Genomic DNA, 22442 nt, shown 5'->3' with positions numbered 1-22442 from the left:
TCGCCTAATTTTCTTTAATGGGACATCTTCATTTATTATGTCGTACAGCAGTGTGTAGAAAATATCGACAGAAATTTCGACATTTTCTTCGTTTCTAAGGAGTTCTTGCCAATCTATTTCTCGTAGCTTACGACTAATACTATCATAATTTGCTGAGTGATAATCGAAAATCTCCTCATACACGTAGTCGTCGGGTCTATTAATCTGATGTATAAATATTGAGAATGCGATTGCTGTATGAAAAGCTTCATTTTTCCACAATGGAGTTGGCGATTCTATTAAACAGAAATCATCGTGAATATTAGTAAAAAAAAAAATCTAAATAACAGTTTTGCTGATTTTTTACATGATTAATTTGATTAAGACCTTAACCGGATATTTTTTCGAATAAGTAATGAAGTGTTTCATTCTCCCCAACGAGAGGAAGTATGTTAAAATGCTATAATTTTCAGCGTCTGGAATAAAGTCGATATTGCGCTGATTAAAGTCTCCATATATATGAACTTTAACTTCCGATGGAAGCTTAGTCATTATTTCATCAGCAACATGCAGAAACCTTTCATATGTGTCTTTTTGGGCATTGTTAGGAGGAGAATATACTGAAACAAAAATATGTTTTTCACCTGATATATGAATTCTTACCCATACGTGTTCAAATTCTTTAAATTTTGTAGTGGTTATCATTTCGGCGTTAAATTTTACTAATACAGCAATAAGAACACCTCCCCCCGATTTTTTATCAGATGTATGGAGTTTACGATCGTTTCTAAAAACGTTGTAAATGTTTCCGAATACTTCCGTGCTGTTAACGCTATCATCCCAACTAGTTTCGGTTGCTAAAATAATTCCATACGAACACCCTAAAATATTTTTATGGATTTCATTAATCTAAAGTGTCAAAATTTTAACCGTATGAAGAGCGATACGGTTAAAATTTTGACAATATGCTACGATTTCTGTCGACGACGCTAGATGAGGAGATCTTATTGAACATGATTGTTGACTTATGATAATATTGTCACTATTCTCTTCTTCTGGGTAATACGTCAAAATTGCCACGAATGTTGAGCACGACACGCCACGCACGTATCAGTTGACGAATATTCAGCGGACATTTGATTCGGCATCGTTAGTTGCAGGTTGTGCTCTCGATAAGGATTGATCGTCGGTCCTCTTTGAAAATTAATTGCAGGTCAATTTGTTGGTGGTCCCGAAAATCGATCCTTAGCTGCAGCAAGAAGTATTCTATCAGGTGGAAGATTATTTTGGCTGTTGTTGTTATTATAGTTATTGTAATTATTATTCATGTTGTGACTGATAATGTTATTATGATTTCGTTTTGTAGATGAATGATGCGTTTCCCCACTCTAAATCTCCCGGACTTTTCCCACCTGAGAATAACAAAACTCAAATAAATGGCTCTGAAATAGATTGATTGAATGAGGCAGTTTATCTAGGACTGACCATGGATAGCAAGTTTCTCTTTAGGTCACATGTGGACAAAATAGTGTTAAAATGCAACATTTTATTGCGATCTCTCTATCCATTGATTAACAGAAAATCTAAATTATCACCTCAAAACAAACTAGCTGTTTATAGGCAAATAGTTTGTCCTGTCATTGAAGGGGCTGGGGTCCACTAGGAGATTGATAGTACCTATTAGCTCTCTCCGGACAGTACCAGCCTAGATGCCGTGTGGAATCCGGCGGAAAAAATGAACCAAGAATAGATCCACTGGGTTCCTGCTTCCATGTCGTAAAAGGCGACAATTGCAGGAGTTTCTTTTTCCTTTCAGTTATCAGATATTTTCAACATTTCACTTCTGATTACTCTGTTTTACTAAATTATCTTTTCATTCAACCTATCAATTTCCATCTAGCTTCGAAGAAAAGTTTTATTTGGAATGTTTTCTTTTTCCATGTTATTGATTGTCTTTCAGGATTATAAATTGAAAGTTAAAAATCAACTATTGCGCAAATTCGTTGATATTACAAAGTTAATAACAGAGATAACATAAATCGGTATATTGAATACATAGTAAAAAACACTTGATATTAATATTTCAAGTAATAAATTAATATTTTTCTCGGTAGCCGGCTGCCCAGATCAACCAGTATAACCAATTAATAATATTAATAAATAATTTAAATAATTTTGTCTAAATCCTATTCACTTTTTTAATTTGTATCACGTAATTTCATTTATAAAAATAGGGAAGTTTTTATTCTTTACGCGATAGTATTGCAAATTTTTCTTTAGTTCCCTCGAATAAGAGCTGTGAATCAAGACTTCCCGGGACTTCAATATAGGATATTTGAAACGTTCACTCGGGAAGTTAGTGAGTTTAGTGATGCATCCGAGCATCTTGAAACCGGAACATACTGAGTCGCGCGCGAATACTACCAATACTGAAATTTTTACTAACAAATATCCTCCTCCCATGACACTTGTGGAGTGCGCAGTAGTATATACGGCCTCTAGTAACAACTAGTGTTGGACTAACAACCCTTCCCATTCCTTAGACGATCTACGTTCGGGCCTGGCCGGCGCCGGTACTGATCAATGAATTCTGGGATTACCAGAAGATGTACATTGAAGGATGATTTACCAGTCCCAGGTCGGATCATCTAGAAACTCCCTGTACAATTTCAGCTAATCCCGATCAGTAACGGAGTAGCAACCAGGGGTGGTCGCTCAAGCTCAAGCTCAAGCTCAAATAGTTTGTCCTGTCATTGAGTATGCAGTTCCAGTTTGGAAAAATTGAGCAAAATGTCATAAAAATAAGCTCCAAGTTGTTCAAAACAATTCTTTAAAAATGATTCTGAATCTACCTCCATGAACTAGAACTTCTCATGTACATACAATTGCTGAACAAGATACAATCGAGCAGAAATTTGAAAACACACACAATAAGTTCAAAACTAAATGTTCAACTTGGGAACATGCCATTACACGGACGAAATTCCGATTCTAGAAATGAGCAAAACGAGTCATGATCTGGGGAAAATAATATATTTTCATGTTATGATAATACACCATGATTAAAATTTGTCGGATCATGATCCATTCGGACTGATTTCGATGAAATTTAAACGTAACGCATTTGACGTTGTTGGGTATAACTTCAGGCGTGTTTTTGCTACGATGGTAATTTTTGCAATATAAATTCAGTGAAAAGCACGACGAACTTCTTTTAAAATGAAAATATTCTGTTTTTGAAAAACGACAACGCAAGAGATAACGTGTTTACTTGCGTTCATTAGTTCAGTTTTAATTTTGAGTTTCAGAATTTAAACACTTAAACGAACTGCATGAAAAAACACGAGTGAATCAAACCTCTTCAAAAGAAACTCTATGTCGAATTCTTGCAAAAAAATAGTCTTATTCATAATATTTAGTTGCACCAATACAGATTGTGTTGTTATATCTATGAAACAAATTAATCAAAGTGGTTGAACAAAATATTTTTCTGATTTTCGTTAGATGGTGTTCCAAATTCACAATCGAATTAAACGCTAGCTCGCGGAATATTATTCTAGCAACAACGATCACATCAAATATGTAAGAATACATTCGAACAAAATGTAACATTGATGTTTGTCTCTTATGATGTCAATTTTCGGTTCATTATCTTTATTTTTATGTTATGTTTAATTCTCTATCAGCCGGATTATTGAATAACATGCTTCAGGATCAAGTGAATATTTTCAGTAGGTCTTGTTTTTCAATGTCTGCTTTTTGCTTTATCATTAATTTATTAATCTATCACATCACTTGAAGCAGAGGGTTCAAAGTGATATCCGGGTAGAAAATTAGAGTTACGGGCTTTGAAAGAAATTCATTCTTCAAGTAACGCATTTTCGAACCATGATTAATTTTCATGGGAGAAGAGTTATTGCTCATGATTTCATGATAAGTCAAAAGATTGGTTTCATGATTTTCTAATCATAACAGTAGTAACGGATTTCTTTCCGTGTATCAGAGCACTTTACAGCTAGAGTTAGGTTAGGTTAGTTTAGGTTAAGGGGCGGGTAGGGTCTTACAGTTTTGAAAAATCATTTATTTTTTTTTGTATTTTCTTATAGTAAAACATTTGAAGAATATTTTGTGAAATTTTCATGCCTATTGGAACAAAACTCTGCAAGTTATGGGCCTTTATCCTTGCTTATCTTATACTGAGAAGAAGTAAGAGTTCGGCACACAGGCCCAAGACTTCTGCTTCGATTGACCTTAAAACTTGACAAAACGTTCAAAACATTGACCGAATTGTAAGTGTACAAAACTACACAAATTTTCAGTAATTATTTTTGCTTGAAACGAATTGATAATAACGATTTTGCAATACGCGGCGTGCAAAAATTACTTTACCATTCAACAATAAAAAACAAGTGAACACATTTTTTCCTCTCCAAACAGCTTTAAACTCTCTAATCTGCTTCTCCTTCTTTGCAGATATTCAACTCTATGCAGTTAGTTACCAAAATATAGAACACAATGCAGGCTGAAAAAATTAGTGAAAACAGTGGTATTTTTGACCGCGTGGCACAATTTTTCATAGAGAATCAAGGTACGGCGGCAATCTGAAATGCAATCGGAAACCCCGCCTGATAATACTTTCTTTTACGAACAGATGAACGAACGGTGGACTGGTTCCTGTCCGGATCGATGACCCCGCTGCTAGTGATTGTCGTAACATATCTGTACTTCTGTCTCTACGCCGGTCCCCGGTACATGGCCAAGCGGAAACCCTTCAAACTGGAAAACATCCTGATTGCATACAACGCCCTGCAGGTGGTGCTTAGTGTCGTGCTGGTGCATGAGGTAAGGCGGTTTCGATTTGTAGCCCGCAGTGAAGATTGAAATAACTGAGCTGGTGTTTTGATTGCTTTCCGCTTCTGTATTCCCGTGTGTTTTTTTTTCTTTCTTCATCAGGGTATCAAAGGTGGTTGGGATGGAACGTACAACTTCAAATGCCAACCTGTGGATTATTCGAGACATCCAACTGCATTGCGAGTAAGTTTGAACAACGTCAAGAACGGAAATCATTCCCATGTTCGGTTTGATTTTGTTCCACAAAGAACAAAATCCACCATCCCAAAGTGTCTCGCAGAAACGTGCTAATTCTGGATTGAAATTTAATCTCTATTACACAACACTTCCTATCCGCTTTTCCGCAGATGGCCCGAGCCGTCTGGCTTTACTATATCTGCAAAGTGATTGAGCTGCTCGACACGGTGTTCTTCGTGTTACGCAAGAAGCAGAACCAGGTTTCGTTCCTGCACGTCTACCACCACACCCTGATGCCGATCTGTGGCTTCATCGGAGTCAAATATTTTGCTGGTAAGTTTCGAATTCAGTCCTTAGACTCGCCGCCCTCTGGTTTAATTAGCATCATCGTCTGTACGCGAACGTTCCATCGGGCAGGATTTCCAAGCGGAACAGTGCAAACATTTCCTCCGAAAACCAAGTCATGCATCGGTCCGAGCAAATTGGTCCAGAGCTGACTGAATACCGATTGTTCAAATTGACACTCGTCCGCTACTGTCGGTGAGAAACAACTCGTCTGGCTCGGGAAGCAATCTAAGTGCTAATTGAAGCATGGTTTTACCTTGACAACAATTAGGATGTGACAGTGATCTTCATCGAATGTGGTTTGGTTCGTCGTCGCAGTGCGGTGTTATTGTACACTGGGTTTCGGTTCAACTCGAAGGCGAGTTTGGTACTTCCTGAATAAATGTAAGCTTCGAAAGAGCCATGACAAAGTCTAGTCGGTTTGATACAATTAAACCTTAGCGGTAGTTTATTAGTATGGTCTACAAGTTTCAACAATTTGACTGCCGAACGTAAATTTGAAACGGTTTTGATACACTGGAACCTCAACTGAAAGAGGGAACAGTTAATTTATGTTTATTCTGAAATTGATATTTCAGTTATCATGATTGGTTTACCTTTCATTGATTATCTTGAACCAATTCGAATGTTTTCTCACTTGAAGGCCGCTCTCTCATTCAATTGTAAGAGATATTTTGTTACTTCAAGAGATAAACTGACGGTGGTTAAACTGAGCTTCGGTATAGAGAGATACGAATGTAGAACGGGATGATGCGCATTCGGTGCGAATGCGAAGGATGTGTGTTAGAATGTGAAGTTTACTGCAGTAGAGTGCTCGTCAGTGTGTGCACACACTCGATTTCAATTGAATTGAATGAAGTTTTACGGCACTGGCAGGCCCGTATCCAGGATTTCATTTAGGGAGGGACCCAAAGATTAAAAAATAATGTTACTAAAGTTTGCTTATGTACCTAATTCTCGGTGTTTCTTTCACGGCTGTTTTCAACAGACATTTTAAACTTTTCAACTGGAACTGCTATTGTATTACATTTCATTATGTTTACTGTCTTGTTATTTCTCTAACACATGTCTGAGACATTCTAAATAATTATATGTTTTTGATTTCGGTCAAGCAAATTTGAAACAATTTAGTTCCAATTTGGAGTATACGACCACGATTTCCGGTGCTTCTGGAATCTTGAACCGGAAATCAGGAATGCCAGAATCGATTAAATTTGTCTTTTACTGCCAATGACTACCACTTTTTTACATATTTTGTTTCGCCACTTTTAGCGACGGTATAAATTTTTAATCACTCTTCACCCTGTAATTCCGGAACCGGAAGTCGGATTCGAAAAAAATTCAGGAACTTTATATAGGACTACAAGACCTTCCATTGGATCCGAAGTTCGTAAAAAATGGTCCAGTTGTCTCCCAGAACATTGAGTGCACAAAAATGTTACACACATACAGACATTTTGCGTACTCGATGAACTGAGTCGAATGGTATATGACACTCGGCTCTCTGGGCCTTGGTTCAAAAGTCGGTTTTCACAGTGAATGCGTTACCTTTCTATATGAGAAAGGCAAAATGGATAAAATGTGGTATAGGACGTGATCTTTGAAAAAGATTTCATAAGACTACTAAAGACAACTTGAAAATATATCAATTGCTTGCAATATGTTGCACTGGTCAAAACTGTTGTAAAACAGGTGGTTACAATTATAAAACCCTTATAAATATTACATTAAAAGAAAATTAATTCAAAAAGTTATATGAGAATGTGTATGCCTAGCAGAAAAAAAATACTAATGCGGTGCACGTGAACGGTAGTAAATAAAAAACTCACGTTTTACGCGGTAAATTTGAAAACATGTTTTAGAATGGCCGAGTGGGTATTACAACTACCCGCCGGGCCTGCGTTTGTGGATAGCCTCAAATTTTTACATTGTGTGAAAACGTGACGTGTTGGGAGATTTCATGTTCTTGGGCATCGCCTAGACGTTGTTCACGGCATACCAACCTAAGGTCTTTTGTCGTGAATACGACTTACTTTACTATGGGGTGCCTTTTCAAAATTTACCCTCTGAGGAGTGATAAGTTTTCGATCGAGAATATCTCTTATTGTATCTAACGAATCAACATAATTTTTTCTACATACCATCGGAAATATGATCACAATTTTATGATAAAATTTTCAGTTGTGTGACATAATCTCAAATAATTCAAAATTAAACTTTTCTGAAATGTTTGGTATAAACGAGTATCGAAGAGGATAATTCAAAATATCTGCTGCTGTACAACAAATCGTTCGAGGAAAATGTTCCGAACAGTGTTTAATATCGTAGTGAGTTCCACAATTTGGTCCTTCTGAAATGCAGGAATGAATCCCGTACAGCACCATGACAGTTTCTTTGAATGAAATGCAAATCCGAAATGGAATAATCGACCTTAAAATTCTATATGCTGCTATATTTATTGCCGTTAGGACCGCTCATTAGTGAAAAAGCTACAGACGAAATCACGTAAAAAGAAAGCTCTTAACAACTCTTCTATCGCCACTGCGAGTAGATGTATTTTGTGTCGTTTGCAAAGCTAGTGGAGAGGTGGAGAGCATTACACAAAATCAGCCGTTCTAATGGCTCTAAAAGTTTTCTAAAGAACTATTAGGTTTTCTTGCTCGCAAATCGAAGGTAAATATCCTTAGTTTAGTGCAAATCTAGAACTGTTTGATTTGATTTGAGCATTTTTCGCTGTGTGAAATTCACAGTAATTGAGATCAAGTGAAGCTGTCTTTGTTTTTGCGAAAACTGTTCCAGAGTTTAATGTCTTAGAGAATTACACTATTTGACCCTTCTGAATGCTAGAAACGAATCCCTACAGCATATTGATAGTTTCTTTCCACGAAAAGCAAATCCGAAATGCAATAATCGACATTAAAATTCTGTATGCGGCTATTTTTATAGTCGTTAGGACCGCCCATTAGTGAAAAAGCTACAAACGAAATCAAGTAAAAAGAAACCTCTTAACAAAAATTGAATCAGTTTGGATTCTATCGCCACTGCGAGCAGATGTATTTTGTGTCGTTTGCACAGCTTGTTTCGTTTTCGACAAGAGCGATTACGTCACAGCTGCCAGTTTTTTGCATTGGTGATAAAACAACGAAAAGTGGACGACGGCGGAGAGCATCACAAAATCAGTCGTTCTAATGGCTCTAAAAGTTTTCTAAAGAACTATTAGGTTTTCTTGCTCGCAAATCGAAGGTAAATATCCTTAGTTTAGTGCAAATCTAGAACTGTTTGATTTGATTTGAGCATTTTTCGCTGTGTGAAATTCACAGTAATTGAGATCAAGTGAAGCTGTCTTTGTTTTTGCGAAAAATGTGAAAAGGGGGAATGCTTGTATAATTCATACAATTGATCAACTAATTGATATTCGGAAGAGTTGAGGAATATGTCAATTGTTTTCGTATTCACGACATCCAGTTATGTCTCTGACATTATCCACCCGCCTTTTTTCCGTAACGGCAAGATGCCAAATGCGGCCAAAACGGAATGAAATAACTGAGTTTCTCGAGAAAAGTCAAAGAACATTTATGCAGACACTCTTGCTATTAAACTCTCTGAAAGATGACTCAAGTCATCAGGTCGGGCAGAACATTTTGTTGTGAATTTCTGTCGGTTCCGTGTAGAGGTGCTAGATCAAAAATTTGCTTACCTTCTATAATATAGGTCGGTTGCAGTTAATTTGTTTTACTTCCATTTTTATTAGCCGAGAACTGAATCAATATCAGAATCACCAGTCGGTACTGTCAAAGCACTCAGAAACCCAACAAAAAAGATTATGATATCGAAGTTAGAAATAATAGAACCAGTTTCGATCACGTTAAAGAAACCAGTCGGTGGAAAACATAAAATTTTGCACGTGTTGCTCGTTCTGTTCGAATAAATAAGTTGCATTCTATTGTGCTGAGGCTGCTGACCCATCTTTTGCCTTTGCGCTCTGTCAAGCCGAACACAGGTACCGGATTTCGGACTCATCTCAGAAGGGATCGTCTCGCCAATTCAAGTATCAAGTCGTCGAACCTGTTGGCAATAAATGCAAATTTGTAATTCTGTTATCTTCGTCTGTGCCGTGGAAACCGGTTTTAACAACAAACGTCGCAACCGTGCGAAAACCATTCATCTTTTTTTATTTTTGGTTTTGGACGGTGACATTATGCTGCTCGTTCTAAGTCCGGTTTGGACAGCTGGGAAAAAACTGAGATCTACTGGAATGACCTTGACCAAACAAAACAATCTCGCGAGTAATTTTAACTTTTGGTTGAAATCTGACAAACAAATAGCAATTTTCTCCGTTGTCAAAAATATACCTGCTCGAGAGCGTGGTTGTTTTTGACAGTGGATAGTTATTTCCAGACACTGGAAAAAAATAATAATCCAAAAAGTGTATTATCCGTCAAAGAATATACTGATCTGATTGATCTTTCTTTTCCATTTTTCAATCCAGGAGGCCATGGCACACTGCTGGGAGTTATCAACTCATTCATCCATGTGTGCATGTACGCCTACTATATGCTGGCTGCAATGGGACCCAAGGTACAGAAGTACCTCTGGTGGAAACGCTACCTGACTGTGATGCAGATTGTGAGTGTTTTCCTGTCAAAACATTTCGTACTGTCAAGCATTCTCCCTTTCCCCTTTTTGTTTTTAGATTCAGTTCATAATCGTGTTCTATCACACTGTGCAAGTGCAGTTCCAGCCAAGCTGCGGATATCCGAAGTCGATTGCCGCATTGCTTACTCTGAATGCCGCGCTGTTCATCTACATGTTCAGCACCTTCTACGTTAGGAGTTATCTGCGAAAATCGGACAGGAAGCCAGCCGCCGCCACAGAAGTCAACAACAATCGAGCCGATTGTAAACCAAAGGAAGTACCAGAATTGGACGACAGTCGACAGCAGCGAGTAGAACCGGCTGATGGCGATGCCAAGAAGGATCTGTGAGATTTTTAACGACCGTAAGATTTATGTTGAGTCGAATGTGAAGTCGCTAGCGACGGAAACATTCGTTCTGGAATTGTGTAGTCGTTAGGAGGTTCTGTGGAACTTTTTCGGTCAATTCCGGTTCTTTTTTAAGCTGTACATTTTAGGAGAGCTCTGTTTACTAGGCTATTGAATATTATACATACTTGAAAGAAAATTTAACATGTGGAGATTTTGTTTTTGAAGACGCCCTGGTCAAAGCTGTGATATTCCCCCTCATCGCAGACATTAATCTCAATGTAAAAACCCGTATCAAGGTCTGCTATTTAGCAACTGCTATTACTGATCTTTCAGCACTCGTCCGCACCACGTACTCGATAACATTGCTAACCAATAGTAAACTTTATTAATAAAACCATATAACTTAATGGTGAAATCTAACATTATTTTGTTTGAAATTAGAGTTGAAATGTCAAAAATCTGAATGAAATAATAACAACAAAGTAGCTAACTCTGTCATTTGAAGCACAAATCTCCTTACAACAAAGGGAACGCGCCATTCGAGCCAATCTGTTCTGATAACTGTTTTTTTTTTACTCTGAGTCAATTCAGTTTGGTGTCAATCGTGTTCATGTTAAAATGTGTACGTTTTTTACTTAATATATATATATTTTTTTTAATTTTAAAATTAGGGGCTGGGGTCCACTAGGAGATTGATAGTACCTATTAGCGCTCTCCGGACTGTACCAGCCTAGATGCCGTGTGGAATCCGGCGGAAAAAAATGAACCAAGAATAGATCCACTGGGTTCCTGCTTCCATGTCGTAAAAGGCGACAATTGCAGGAGTTTCTTTTTTCTTTCAGTTATCAGATATTTTCAATGTTTTACTTCTGATTACTCTATTTTACTAAATCATCTCTTTATTCAACCTATCAATTTCCGTCTAGCTTCGGAGAAAAGTTTTATAAGGAATGATTTCTTCTTCCATGTTATAGATTGTCTTTCAAGATTATAAAATGAATGATAAAAATCAACCATTGCGCAAATCCGTTCATAGTACAAAGTTAATAACAGAGATAACATATATCGGTATATTGAATACATAGTAAAAAAAACTTGATATTAATATTTCAAACAGTAAATTAATATTTTCCTCGGTAGCCGGCTGCCCAGATCAACTAATATGACCAATTAACAAATAATTCAAATAATAAAGCGGAAATAATAAAGAATCAAGACGCGTGTGAAATCTGTTGACCTTTGTTTGGTGATTTAAAATGATTTTATAATAACTGTTTAGAATATTTCAATGCAATGAATCAACTTTTTTGTCTAAATCCTATTCGCTCGTTTATTTTGCATCACGTAGTTTCATTTATAAAAACGTGCTTAATCCACCTAGCAGTGAGATGATACCTTTTTTTATCAATCCGCATGTGTTTTTTTTGCATGACTAAAAAAAAACGCGAAAGGTAGATGCATAAACGAGTGACTGCATACTCGACAGCCGGCTGTCCGGAGTTTTGTCAATTTTAGAGATTGACTGTTTCGTGCATTATATTGCCAGCACAAAGTAACACATAAAACGATTATACTTTAAAACATTCTTGGTAGCCGGCTACCCAGAGCAATAAACACATGATAACATTATTAAAACATTTACTAACAAAGTATCCTCTCCTGTGATGCATGTGGGAATGCAGAGGATTCCTCGGTTCTTAGTAGCAACATGCATCGAACTAACAATCCGTTCCCTCCCAAGTAGATCTGCATTCGGACGTGGCCGGCGTCGGTATTGATCAGCATGCATGGTTCAATACAGTTTGCACAGTGTGAAACAATGTGTTATTCCCAAACATGTTACTTCAAAAAATCATTTTGCAATCTCATTTGGTCCAGATCAATAACAGAGTAGCAACACACGGGCGGTCTCTAATGCTAAACTCTAATGCTAATGCTAATGCTAATATATTTTTTTAATTTTAAAATTTGCTTTTGCTATACTTGATTTTTATGTATCGTAACGACGGTCTACTTAGTGCTTTTAAAACTTAAAATCGATTATTTTGTGCTTTCGATGACGTGGAAATTAGAATTATTATTATTTCCTCTCGAAAATGAACTTTTTGTGCTAAGATAAGCCACGTAAATAGTATTTTGGTTCAAAAATGCAAATATATTTCAAACTAAAAAGAATTTAAAGATTTTTCGATTTCTGCAAAAGAAGTGAACCAATGACCTGTCAGATCGTGCTGCATCCGTCGGAACAACCAGTAATCAGAAGGAGAAATGTCAGGAGAATACGGCTGGTGCGGCTTTGCTTGTATTCCGGTCTGTCTTCTCGTAATACACGGCTCAAACGGATCAATTGCAGCCTTATAGTACACAACACCCTTTTGACCTTCGAATCATGAATATTCGGCTCTAGTGTCGATGTTGAGGTCGATGGCAACAATTGACCAGACATAGCGTAGTATTTTGCATTTCTCTAAAGAAAGGTATTAGAATTGCTGGAAAAATCGAATTTCGAACGGAGCATCGGAGACCCATAGTGTTATATACCATTCGACTCAGTTCGACGAGATCGGAAAATGTCTGTGTGTATGTGTGTGTGCACTTTTAGAAAATATTTATACGCGCTCAATTTTCTCAGAGATGGCTGAACCGATTTTAACAAACTTGGGCTCGTTTGAAAGCTACTTTCGGGCCATTGATCAAATTCAAAGATCAAATGGCTATGACTTTTGGTTCCAGAGATATGATGGTATAAGTGACGTAACCGACAAAACACGTTGATTTCTACCGCTCTTATACATATAAGGGTGCCAATATTTTGGGATCACCTCTAATTTCGTAAAGCGCTAGTGCTCAAAAGTTTAAGCACATCGAAAAATGTCCTAATGCAAAATTTGAGCTAAATCGGACATGCGTAAGGGGTGCTGCCCGGCGGTTAAGGTTTGAAAATTTTCGATCTTGAAAAAGCACCATAGGGGGAAGTACATAAAATTGCCGAAATCGAAAATTTTTTATGATGCCAAAAATCTTAAAATTGCATGAAACGTCGAGATTTAGTGTTTTCTCAAAAAGTCCCAGAAAGTCGATATTTTCAAAAAAAAAAAATTCGAGATGACACTAAATCTCGACGTTTCATGCAATTCTAAGACTTTTGGCATCAAACATATGTTTTCAATTGATATGTTATGAAAGAAGAGAAAGGCATTATCACACCACCAGGTGGATTAAGAAGGGTTTTTTCTTCTTGAGGTTATCGATTTTTTTGGTAGTCCAAAGCTAGGCTTGTCCTCAGTGCTGAAATCTTTATTCTTGAAACGTAGAAACCATTCTCTACACGATTTATCAGTTGGAGCTTTATCACCATAAACATCCACAAGCATTTGGTTATTTTTCTAAAATCTCGAAGCAATATGAACTGACTATTACTAAAAGATAGGAGTTTATTTGGTCAAAGACTATCTTAATATGCGAATATGTTAACCAATTTAAATAATTCGCTACTAATCACTTATGAAAAAATACTCTAAGCACCAGACTTCTGAAATAAACACCGAACATCATGCTCGTGAAAGTTGTACTCTCATACCTAACTCTAAAATCATATTCCAATCCAAACTCTAACATTTGTTCAAGAACACGTGCACATGTTCGGTGGTACAATTACACGCCATGCACCTACATCGTGTACCGACTCGATATTCACCTGCTGCTAAACAGTGAGTACAGATTATCACAATGTCCATTCCGGAAATTGTAAATAGACAAGTATATCAGCAATGTCTTCAAATGACTTTCCAAGTTTCATTTGAGAATCAACTTTTCATTCACTTACTACCATTTGAATGTATTTTGTATGAGGTATAGAATAAAATTGGAAAATCAATCAGTTATTATGTTGAAAGACTAAAATGAATGATTCGAGTAAAATCTTCCAGTATATTCTAAATCATCCAATGTAAATTTTGTGCAGGTTTCGTGATGAACGATTTTTTGGATGTTGTGCCGCATTAATTAAACTTTGGATCGCTCTAGTACAAGAAATCCTAGAACATGATTAAACAAATTCGAAACACCATTGCTGAATTTCTTTCTTTTTCAAATAAATGTAAATAAACGGAAATACTGACATCCTCAGTTTTATATTGCTCCTATTATTATCTCACTCTGATTATTACCGAATTTTTGCTTTGCTTTGTCTTTACTCTATCACTGGTTCAACCGTACCTGGCGTGTGCCCGGTGTACGTAAACGATGTACGAGCACGGAAATTCGAACCATTGTACATACTGAGTTCGTTCGTGTACGGTGCTCAGGGTAAACTTGAACATGAACCCGTAGAAAGTTTAAGGTTGGATATGTTGTGTGTAGATTTCGTGTCCTGGCACAATCATACCGATATTCATGAGAAGACTGCTAAGCATCCTATTTCCGGAATTGGAAGTTGAATCTGAATAAAAATCGGGATATTCGGTATCTGAAGACTTCTCGGTTGAATCTAAGATGGTGAAAATCGGGGATCTTGGTGCAAAATTACTATTTTTAGTTCATTTTGCACACCTGTCACCTTGTTACTTCCGAACCGGAAGTACGATCCGACTAAAATTCAATAGCAACTTATGAGACCAAGAGACCTTTCACTTGAATCTAAGTTTGTGAAAATCGGTCTAGCTTTCAAAATCGTGTTTAACTTTTGTTTCAAATATGGCTATCACCCAGATTCTGCAATCCGGCGGATTTGTGATGCGAACAAATCTACACTTTCGTTTGAGTTCGAATTTTGCATTCTTTATTCCGTTCGACTTGTATGATTCGATCGACTCTCGTTCGGGAACACTTGAAATTTCGAACACTAACCATCAATATTATTCATTTCTTTGTAAAAGAAACCGTCACACTTGTATAAAAAAATTAGAACGATTTGAAACCGAACAGAAGTAATACGTACGCAAGTCGATCGAGTTATGTTCGAAAATTGAACAACTCGAACGAATGATATTCGAGTTCATACCCAACTCGAACGGAATGCAGAATGGAAATTGCAAATTCGATCGGAATATTTCGAATCGATCGACGTACAGAATAGGGGTGAAATTTTGTACTCATGACCAATTTTATTCAAGTCGGTAAATGGAATTTTCAAATTAAACTTCGTGCACAGTAAAAAAAAGCATTTAAAATAGCAGTGTGATCAGTACTATTTGCGAGAAATATGTTACATTTTTCATGTTTTCGATAATCTACATATTTATTACATTGGTAAAATCATGCATTTTATATAAAATAAGGCATGTTTACCCATGGCGTATTTTCCATAAATAATAGATGTAAAATTTGATCGTTCTAATTTGTTAATACAAGTGTGACGGTTTTGTTTACTAAGAAATGAATAATATAAATAATATAGTACGTGTAAGTAATGTTGACAGCTTTGATGGAAGCAGAATGCAAATTTTCACATTCATTCGAAATAATCCGATTCGATCGAAATTCAGAATTGGGGTGTTCAAGTGTTCCCGAACGAGAGTCGATCGAATCATACAAGTCGTATCACAAATCCGTCGGATTGCAGAATCGGGGTGTTAATTTATTATGTAGCATTCGTCACTTGCTTGGAATCTTCCTGAAAAACTACCTGCGCTGCCGATCCTTCTTTCACACAGGAATCACGTTCGTACACATACGAGTGAAACAAGTTCGCATTCGTTCGAAAGTATGTGCTCGTCGAATAGTCGATACGGACGTAAGCAAGCATGATGATACAAACTCAGCGAAAAAAACAAGTCAAATAACAAATGATATCAAATATTTTGAATTACAACTCAAATCTGTATCATAACTGATAGTTTAAAGTTGGATGGGTGTTGTTTTTATGCATGTACGATGTTTAAAAGGGAAGCGAGTCATTGCGCCGAAAGCCATTTCGCCGAAAGTCGTTTCGCCGAATAGGTCATTTCGCCGAAAGTCGTTTCGTCGAAAGGGTCATTTCGCCGAAAGGGTCATTTCGCCGAAAGGGTCATTTCGCCGAAAGGGTCATTTCGCCGAAAGGGTCATTTCGCCAAAAGGGTAATTTCGAATACATCAATTTTTTTTTGTGTTATTATGCCTCCTGTATAACTGATGTGGCGCAGCCACATAACCGAAGCCAAGATGGCTCGGCGGCATAAAGGCGCCGAGGCGACGCCGGCTGAGCTGGCCGCCGACCCGCCGTCGGAAGCGGCGGCCTCTTGCATACAAACCTGTAACCGCCTCGTTTAACCGGTCTACTCAAAGCTAGGTTTCTTTGCTTTAGTTAGGTCCGAACGAGCGGTAGCGAGGTCGGACAGCACACGAATCAAATCGATGTGGCGAAGCCGCATTGGATATTTTTGTCTTTCTCATATAGAAAGGTTATGCAATCACTGTGAAAACCGACTTTTGAACCGAGGTCCGGAGGGCCGACTAGGGCACGTCTGAGAGACGAGAGCACGTCTATACCATTCGACTCAGCTCGTCGAGTACGCAAAATGTCTGTGTGTATGTGTGTGTGTGTGTATGTAACGTTTTTTGAACTAACTTTTATCGGAGATGGCTGAATCGATTTTCACAAACTTAGATTCAAATGAAAGGTCTCGTGGTCCCATACAAAATTCCTGAATATTATTTGGATCCGACTTCCAGTTCCGGAGTTATGGGGTAAAATGTGCAAAAAATTGTGACAAAAACTTTTCTCGGGAGTGGCTGAACCAATTTTCACAAACTTAGATTCAAATGAAAGGGCCTGTGAACCCATACGTAATTCCTGAATTTCATCAGGATCCGACTTCCGGATCCGGAAATATAGGGTAAAGTGGGTTAAAAATTTTATACCATCACTGAAAAGAGCGAAAGACCGTAAACAGTTTTCTAAATCGACCTCAAATCTTTTCCAATTGATAGTTTTTATCAGTAGACGGTCAAACAAATGTATTTCGGTTATTCTGTTAAGAATCGAAGAAAAATAATTTTGAAGAATACCACAGTATTACATATGATAATATGATTCATATGAGAAAGGCATCATTACACCACTAGGTGGATTAAAACAGGTTTTTTATTTAGTAAACGGAAAATACCACATACATTTTCTTGGTAGATACCTATGGAATTGCTTTGATGATTAGTAGTCAACAAGTTTCTTTGGGAACTCCGTTCTGAGGTTCATGAATCAATCTTTATTCAAGAAGTACAATTGTAGGTCAACAAAACGGGCGTTAACGTTATCATCTTTAATTTGTCTTTATTTTAAATCGATTCCCATTACGATTTTAAGATAATTGCAGGAATCGGCGAAATGACCTTTTCGGCGAAATGGCTTTCGGCGAAATGACATTCGGCGAAGTGGCCCATTCGGCAAAATGACATTCGGCGAAATGACCCTTTCGGCGAAACGGCTTTCGGCGAAATGGCTTTAGGCGACATGACCCTTTCGGCGAAACGGCTTTCGGCGAAATGGCTTTAGGCGACATGACCCTGATCCGTTTAAAAGTGTGATCGATTCGAACGTAAACGAGAAGACGAATTTGATATACTTTCGAACGTATTGCATACGGCCGTAAACAAGAATGAGGGTGATTACCATGAGGTATCTAAATATTATAACTTATTTTCAAGGTCAATTGTGGCAAATATAGTAAAAAAATTAATCTAGACATAAAACTTAGTTTCGTTGCGTTGCGTTATGATGATGGTCTTAGCGGATTGCACACTGATATCATCATGTTTTCTGCTGATTGACAAATACGAGTTGCTTAGAGAATAGTTTTGGGAATTGATACCATTTTAACTCAAACTGAAAATCTCAGCAACATGATAGCCATCAAAACCGGCCACTCCCATCTCCGTCGTTTGCAGGAAAGGATAAAGGAAAATAAGGAGAGGAAAAGTGCTTTACCCACTCTCCAGAAGGACGACGACTCATCATTCTCTTCCAGTATGTATGGTGTATGAGGTCCAGGATTCACTTTAAGCTAGCGAGTTGGTTTTCATTACTAAAGTCACATAAATTAAATGGAAAAACTAAAACAATCTCACCGACTACATCAGACCTGTCAAATCATGAATCCAATCTCCATGATCGCTAGTTCCTTGAAATTACCAATTAAATACGCAGAAGATCGGTAAAGATTTCCTGAGCCAGTCCATTTGAATACGATACAGGCTTGGCAATTCGAATCATACGATAAACTAAAATTCACATTTTCCACTAAAATGAGAAAAACCATTTTTCGAAAAATTTTGACGGAAGTGAAAGAGATGGGTTTTTGGGGTGGAAGTGCTACTTGCAACAGAATAGGGAAGGCCGGGGCTGGTTGGCCGAGTGACTTTTCTGAAAAGGCTATTATGCGCAGTGGCGACATCTGTAGTGATTTTGGTGGCGTGTTAGATCACACATGTACCGACGTAATTTCAGGTGTTTTTTGTGTTGTCGTTAGTACAGGAGAATGTTTGTTATTTGTTCTGCGCTGGCTGGTGAGTAAAGTTTTGTTTGTTTTAAGTAATACGTGTAACGCGGATTAATCGGATGTAAGATTTCCAAAAATGTGGTACAATTGAGAAGTGTATGCAAAACATTATAAATGCTTTCTAGTGTAAGATTACTTTTATTTTCGTTAATTGCGATTGTTCTTCAAAACATTCATTGGGACAGGTTGGCCGAGTTGTATATGTAGCGTAGAGTAATGTGCACCTTGATATTGGAGAAATGTTTACTTTTTTCGAACAAATTATGCTAATACCGCTGCAAACAAGAAAAAAAAATACATGAGTAATGAAAATGAATCAAAATTATTAACAAATAATAGATAAAAGATTAGAATCATTAAAAGCTGAACTTGTAGATATAAAATATGATTCCAATATTCTATGAACTAAATGCCATCAAAACTTTTAGCATTTAGAGTTCCTTAGAGGATATGTAAATCACGGAATGATCCGAATTTTGACCCTTTCCCCAATAAAAATAACATTGGAGGAGAAGAACAATGAAACTAAACGAAAAAGTACGCTGGTGAAGTAAAAGGTAGAAGCAAAAGTTGAAAAAAGTTCACTAATGCTGCCGAAACTAAGCCCAAAATAATTAGGACTGAAAAGTAAGAAGAGGAGTTTTTTACGTACCTACATAATACAAAACGATGCATGCTAATTTTTCCGTCCAACACAAGCATCATTTACGTCGTTTTGGCAGTATTTTCGTATTTTCAACTGTAATTTGTAATCCAGTATAAATCTTCTTCCGATAATTTGTACAGCTGCGGATATGAAAGCCTATCGTTCCAATTTGTTCGAATCAGAAACACTTTCTTATTTGCATGAAATAACACTTTCAGAATTCAGTACTGATTAATTTGGTGTAGCAAAATACAAATGTTGGTTCGTCCCTAGTGTTATAATCGTAACGTATCAGTCAACAACAATACTAAATTTATTGTCTAACTTTAGGCGCACTTGAAACGATGCGTTTCAGTACACGTATCAAGAAAACTACTAATAAATTTACTAATATTTACTTAATTTATGTTTTAAACAATTTCTTTTGGCAATATTGTTTTTGTCAAAGTTTGTGGTCCATTTGTGAGTACAGGAAAAAAAATTCGTTTATTCCGTTTTCTGGGTGAGTAATATGGAATATTTTGTAATGTAGCATATTATTAATAATAAAACTGCCACGGATTTTATATTTAGGAGATTATTCTAACTAATTTATCTAAGTATAATTTCTGTTTCCAGTACGTGTATCCGAATTCGACGCTTCTCAAATAGCAAAAGCCAAGGGTTCCGTTTTCGAAAAAAAAAAATGTGTAAGTACCATAAACATTCTCATCGTATTTGTTTTATACAAAGAAAATCATTTCTACCTATTTTTTGAGAAAAAATCACTCATTGTCGAGCTCTTCTAAAAGCTACCCAAAATTAGATAGTTATCTACTCAAACTTTGAGTTGATCGGTAGAAATAGGTAGCGTGCTTTGTTATGGCATAACACTTGTACTAAACTTGCATTTACCTACATTTTGAGGTCATCACTCGTTACCCAAAATTGGAAAGATGCACTTTAGTTGATTTAGGGTAGATTTTGACCCAAAATTAGGTAGCGGCTGGTAAGAGTACAGATGATAATACCTTTAAAGTGAGTATGTACAGTGCCTAACGATTTCTCGGTTGATTTTCCAGAAGGCCGTAACAGCAAGTGACAGTTTCTCTTTGTTCACTCTCTCTTTCGATTATTGTGATGTGATCTAACAAGATTTTCTTGGATTTCACAGTTCTGTTTGGAAGTCGAACGTTTCGAGCTTCATTCTATGCAAAGAGTTAAGTGATAAACGCGTAAACCGCTTGGTAATTAATAGAAGAGAAAGTAAACAAGGAGAAACTGTCACTTGCTGTTACTGCCTTCTGGAAAATCAACCGAGAATTGTCAACGCCGTTTTAGTGACAGTTGTTCTTGTTCTCGTATTATTTACGCTCGAAAATGTCTGTTTATGTGCCCAATTCCCGCCATTTGCGGGAAGTTTTACTTTTCTATTATAATTTAAAAAAAATGCAGTTGAAGCGCATCGAATGCTCTCAGAAACTTACGGTGATGCTGCTCTGAGTAAAAGAACGTGTCGGAAGTGGTTTCGACGTTTTAGAAATGGTGATTTCGATGTCGAAGACAAACATGGTGGTGGAAGAGAGAAAACCTTCAAAGAAGAACAACTAGGAGCATTGCTTGATGAAGATTCGTGCCAAACCCAAGAAGAGCTTGCCGAATCGTTGGGAGTGAGTCAGCAAGCCATTTCAAAACGTCTCGCTAAAAGTGGCCACTATATCAAGAGCGACATGACAAAGTCATCCTCCAAGACAACAATACTCGGCCTCACGTCGCAAAAGTGGTCAAAAAGTATCTGGAAACGCTGAAATGGAAAGTTTTGCCCCACCCGCCGTATTCCCCAGATGTCGCCTCTTCTGACTTCCACCTATTCCATTCGATGGCACACGGCCTTGCAGATCAATATTTTCAATCCTTCTAAGAGTTGGAAAAATTGATTGCTTCATGGATAGCGTCAAAAGAGGAGTCTTTTTTTCGAAACGGGATCCAAAAATTGCCGGAAAGATGGGAGAAAGTTGTCGCTAGCGACGGACAATATTTTGAATAATACATCTGTAAGCACTTTTTCGTAATAAAGCTTTTAATTTTGAAAAAAAAAAAACGGCGGAAGCAAAGTTGAACACCTGACATTTGTTCTTTGTAGTCTAAAGTTTCATTTGCATCGCAATTGAAAATTCAAAAGTAGTGCTAAGGACAATAATTTAGATTACGTTCAATGTCTTTGTAGTAAGGCATTCAAATGAATGCTAGTTGCAATTTTCTCAAAAAAATATCACATGAATCAAGATGGCAACCTTTATGGAATTATAAATTGCACAGTGTTCGTAATGCGAGCTACTGCATGACAAAATTGTTATTTTATTCAATGGGACTAAAATGCATTTTGACATTCGTTAAGTCTAGTTTTTTTTTTAATTTACAGTTCAACTCTACAGTTTTAAGTTCATGCGCAAGTCTACAGGGTCAGTGAATATGTTGACAGATTTGCTTCGGTCACGCAATACCTCATCATGATGAATTTATTTTTTCATTATCATCATCCGCCAGTGCTCTCCAAAACTTTAGAGTTCATTCGACTTTATTTTTTAAGCTTAGACCAGTTAAAGGTACTCGATCTAAAGTAACGCTAGTAGGCCAGCAGGAACGCATGGTCCCATCACTATTGATAAAACTAGCGAAACAGGACAATTGTTAATCGAAAAAGTAATGTGCAATTAAAACAAAAAGTTAAGTAATTTTTTATTATTACTGTATCCTACCTCATATATTTTATTGTTATATAAAATCCCACTTTTCATGTTCTTGTAAATGTTTAAAATCGGTTAATAATAATACCTATACATCGTTTGTAATTCCCTCGTTTTAATTCACATCATTTGTGGTCACATCGACTGCCGTCACTCTATTTCTCATCTCGTCGTGCTAAAGACTGTCCCACAAAGTATGGACGCAACCAAAAATCGCTGTCATTTCGCAATGGTTCAGAATCTGTCAACTTTTATGGCTG

At 37.0% G+C, this 22442-nt stretch overlaps 2 protein-coding genes across 8 annotated transcripts in view; one reads left to right on the top strand and one right to left on the bottom strand.

Annotated features, from left to right (window-relative positions):
• The window catches only part of LOC131435631 (elongation of very long chain fatty acids protein 7), a 93425-nt gene extending 82893 nt beyond the window's left edge, over nucleotides 1–10532 (top strand). For all 4 annotated transcript variants that reach the window (XM_058603721.1, XM_058603722.1, XM_058603725.1 and 1 more), the window contains exons 2-7: nucleotides 4453–4567; nucleotides 4631–4821; nucleotides 4933–5013; nucleotides 5178–5340; nucleotides 9842–9978; nucleotides 10046–10532. In XM_058603721.1, coding sequence (XP_058459704.1) covers nucleotides 4495–4567; nucleotides 4631–4821; nucleotides 4933–5013; nucleotides 5178–5340; nucleotides 9842–9978; nucleotides 10046–10336 — 936 coding nt within the window. In that variant the 5' untranslated portion in view covers nucleotides 4453–4494 and the 3' untranslated portion in view covers nucleotides 10337–10532. The remainder of the gene's footprint in view (nucleotides 1–4452; nucleotides 4568–4630; nucleotides 4822–4932; nucleotides 5014–5177; nucleotides 5341–9841; nucleotides 9979–10045) is intronic.
• The window catches only part of LOC131435629 (D-beta-hydroxybutyrate dehydrogenase, mitochondrial), a 205926-nt gene that overhangs the window by 159214 nt on the left and 24270 nt on the right, over nucleotides 1–22442 (bottom strand). The gene's annotated exons all lie outside the window — the stretch shown is intronic.

This window comes from Malaya genurostris, chromosome 3, assembly GCF_030247185.1.
Source record: "Malaya genurostris strain Urasoe2022 chromosome 3, Malgen_1.1, whole genome shotgun sequence".
Taxonomy (NCBI): domain Eukaryota; kingdom Metazoa; phylum Arthropoda; class Insecta; order Diptera; family Culicidae; genus Malaya; species Malaya genurostris.
The sequence above is the reverse complement of the archived record's forward strand: the minus strand, read 5'-3'. Positions and strand labels throughout refer to the sequence as shown.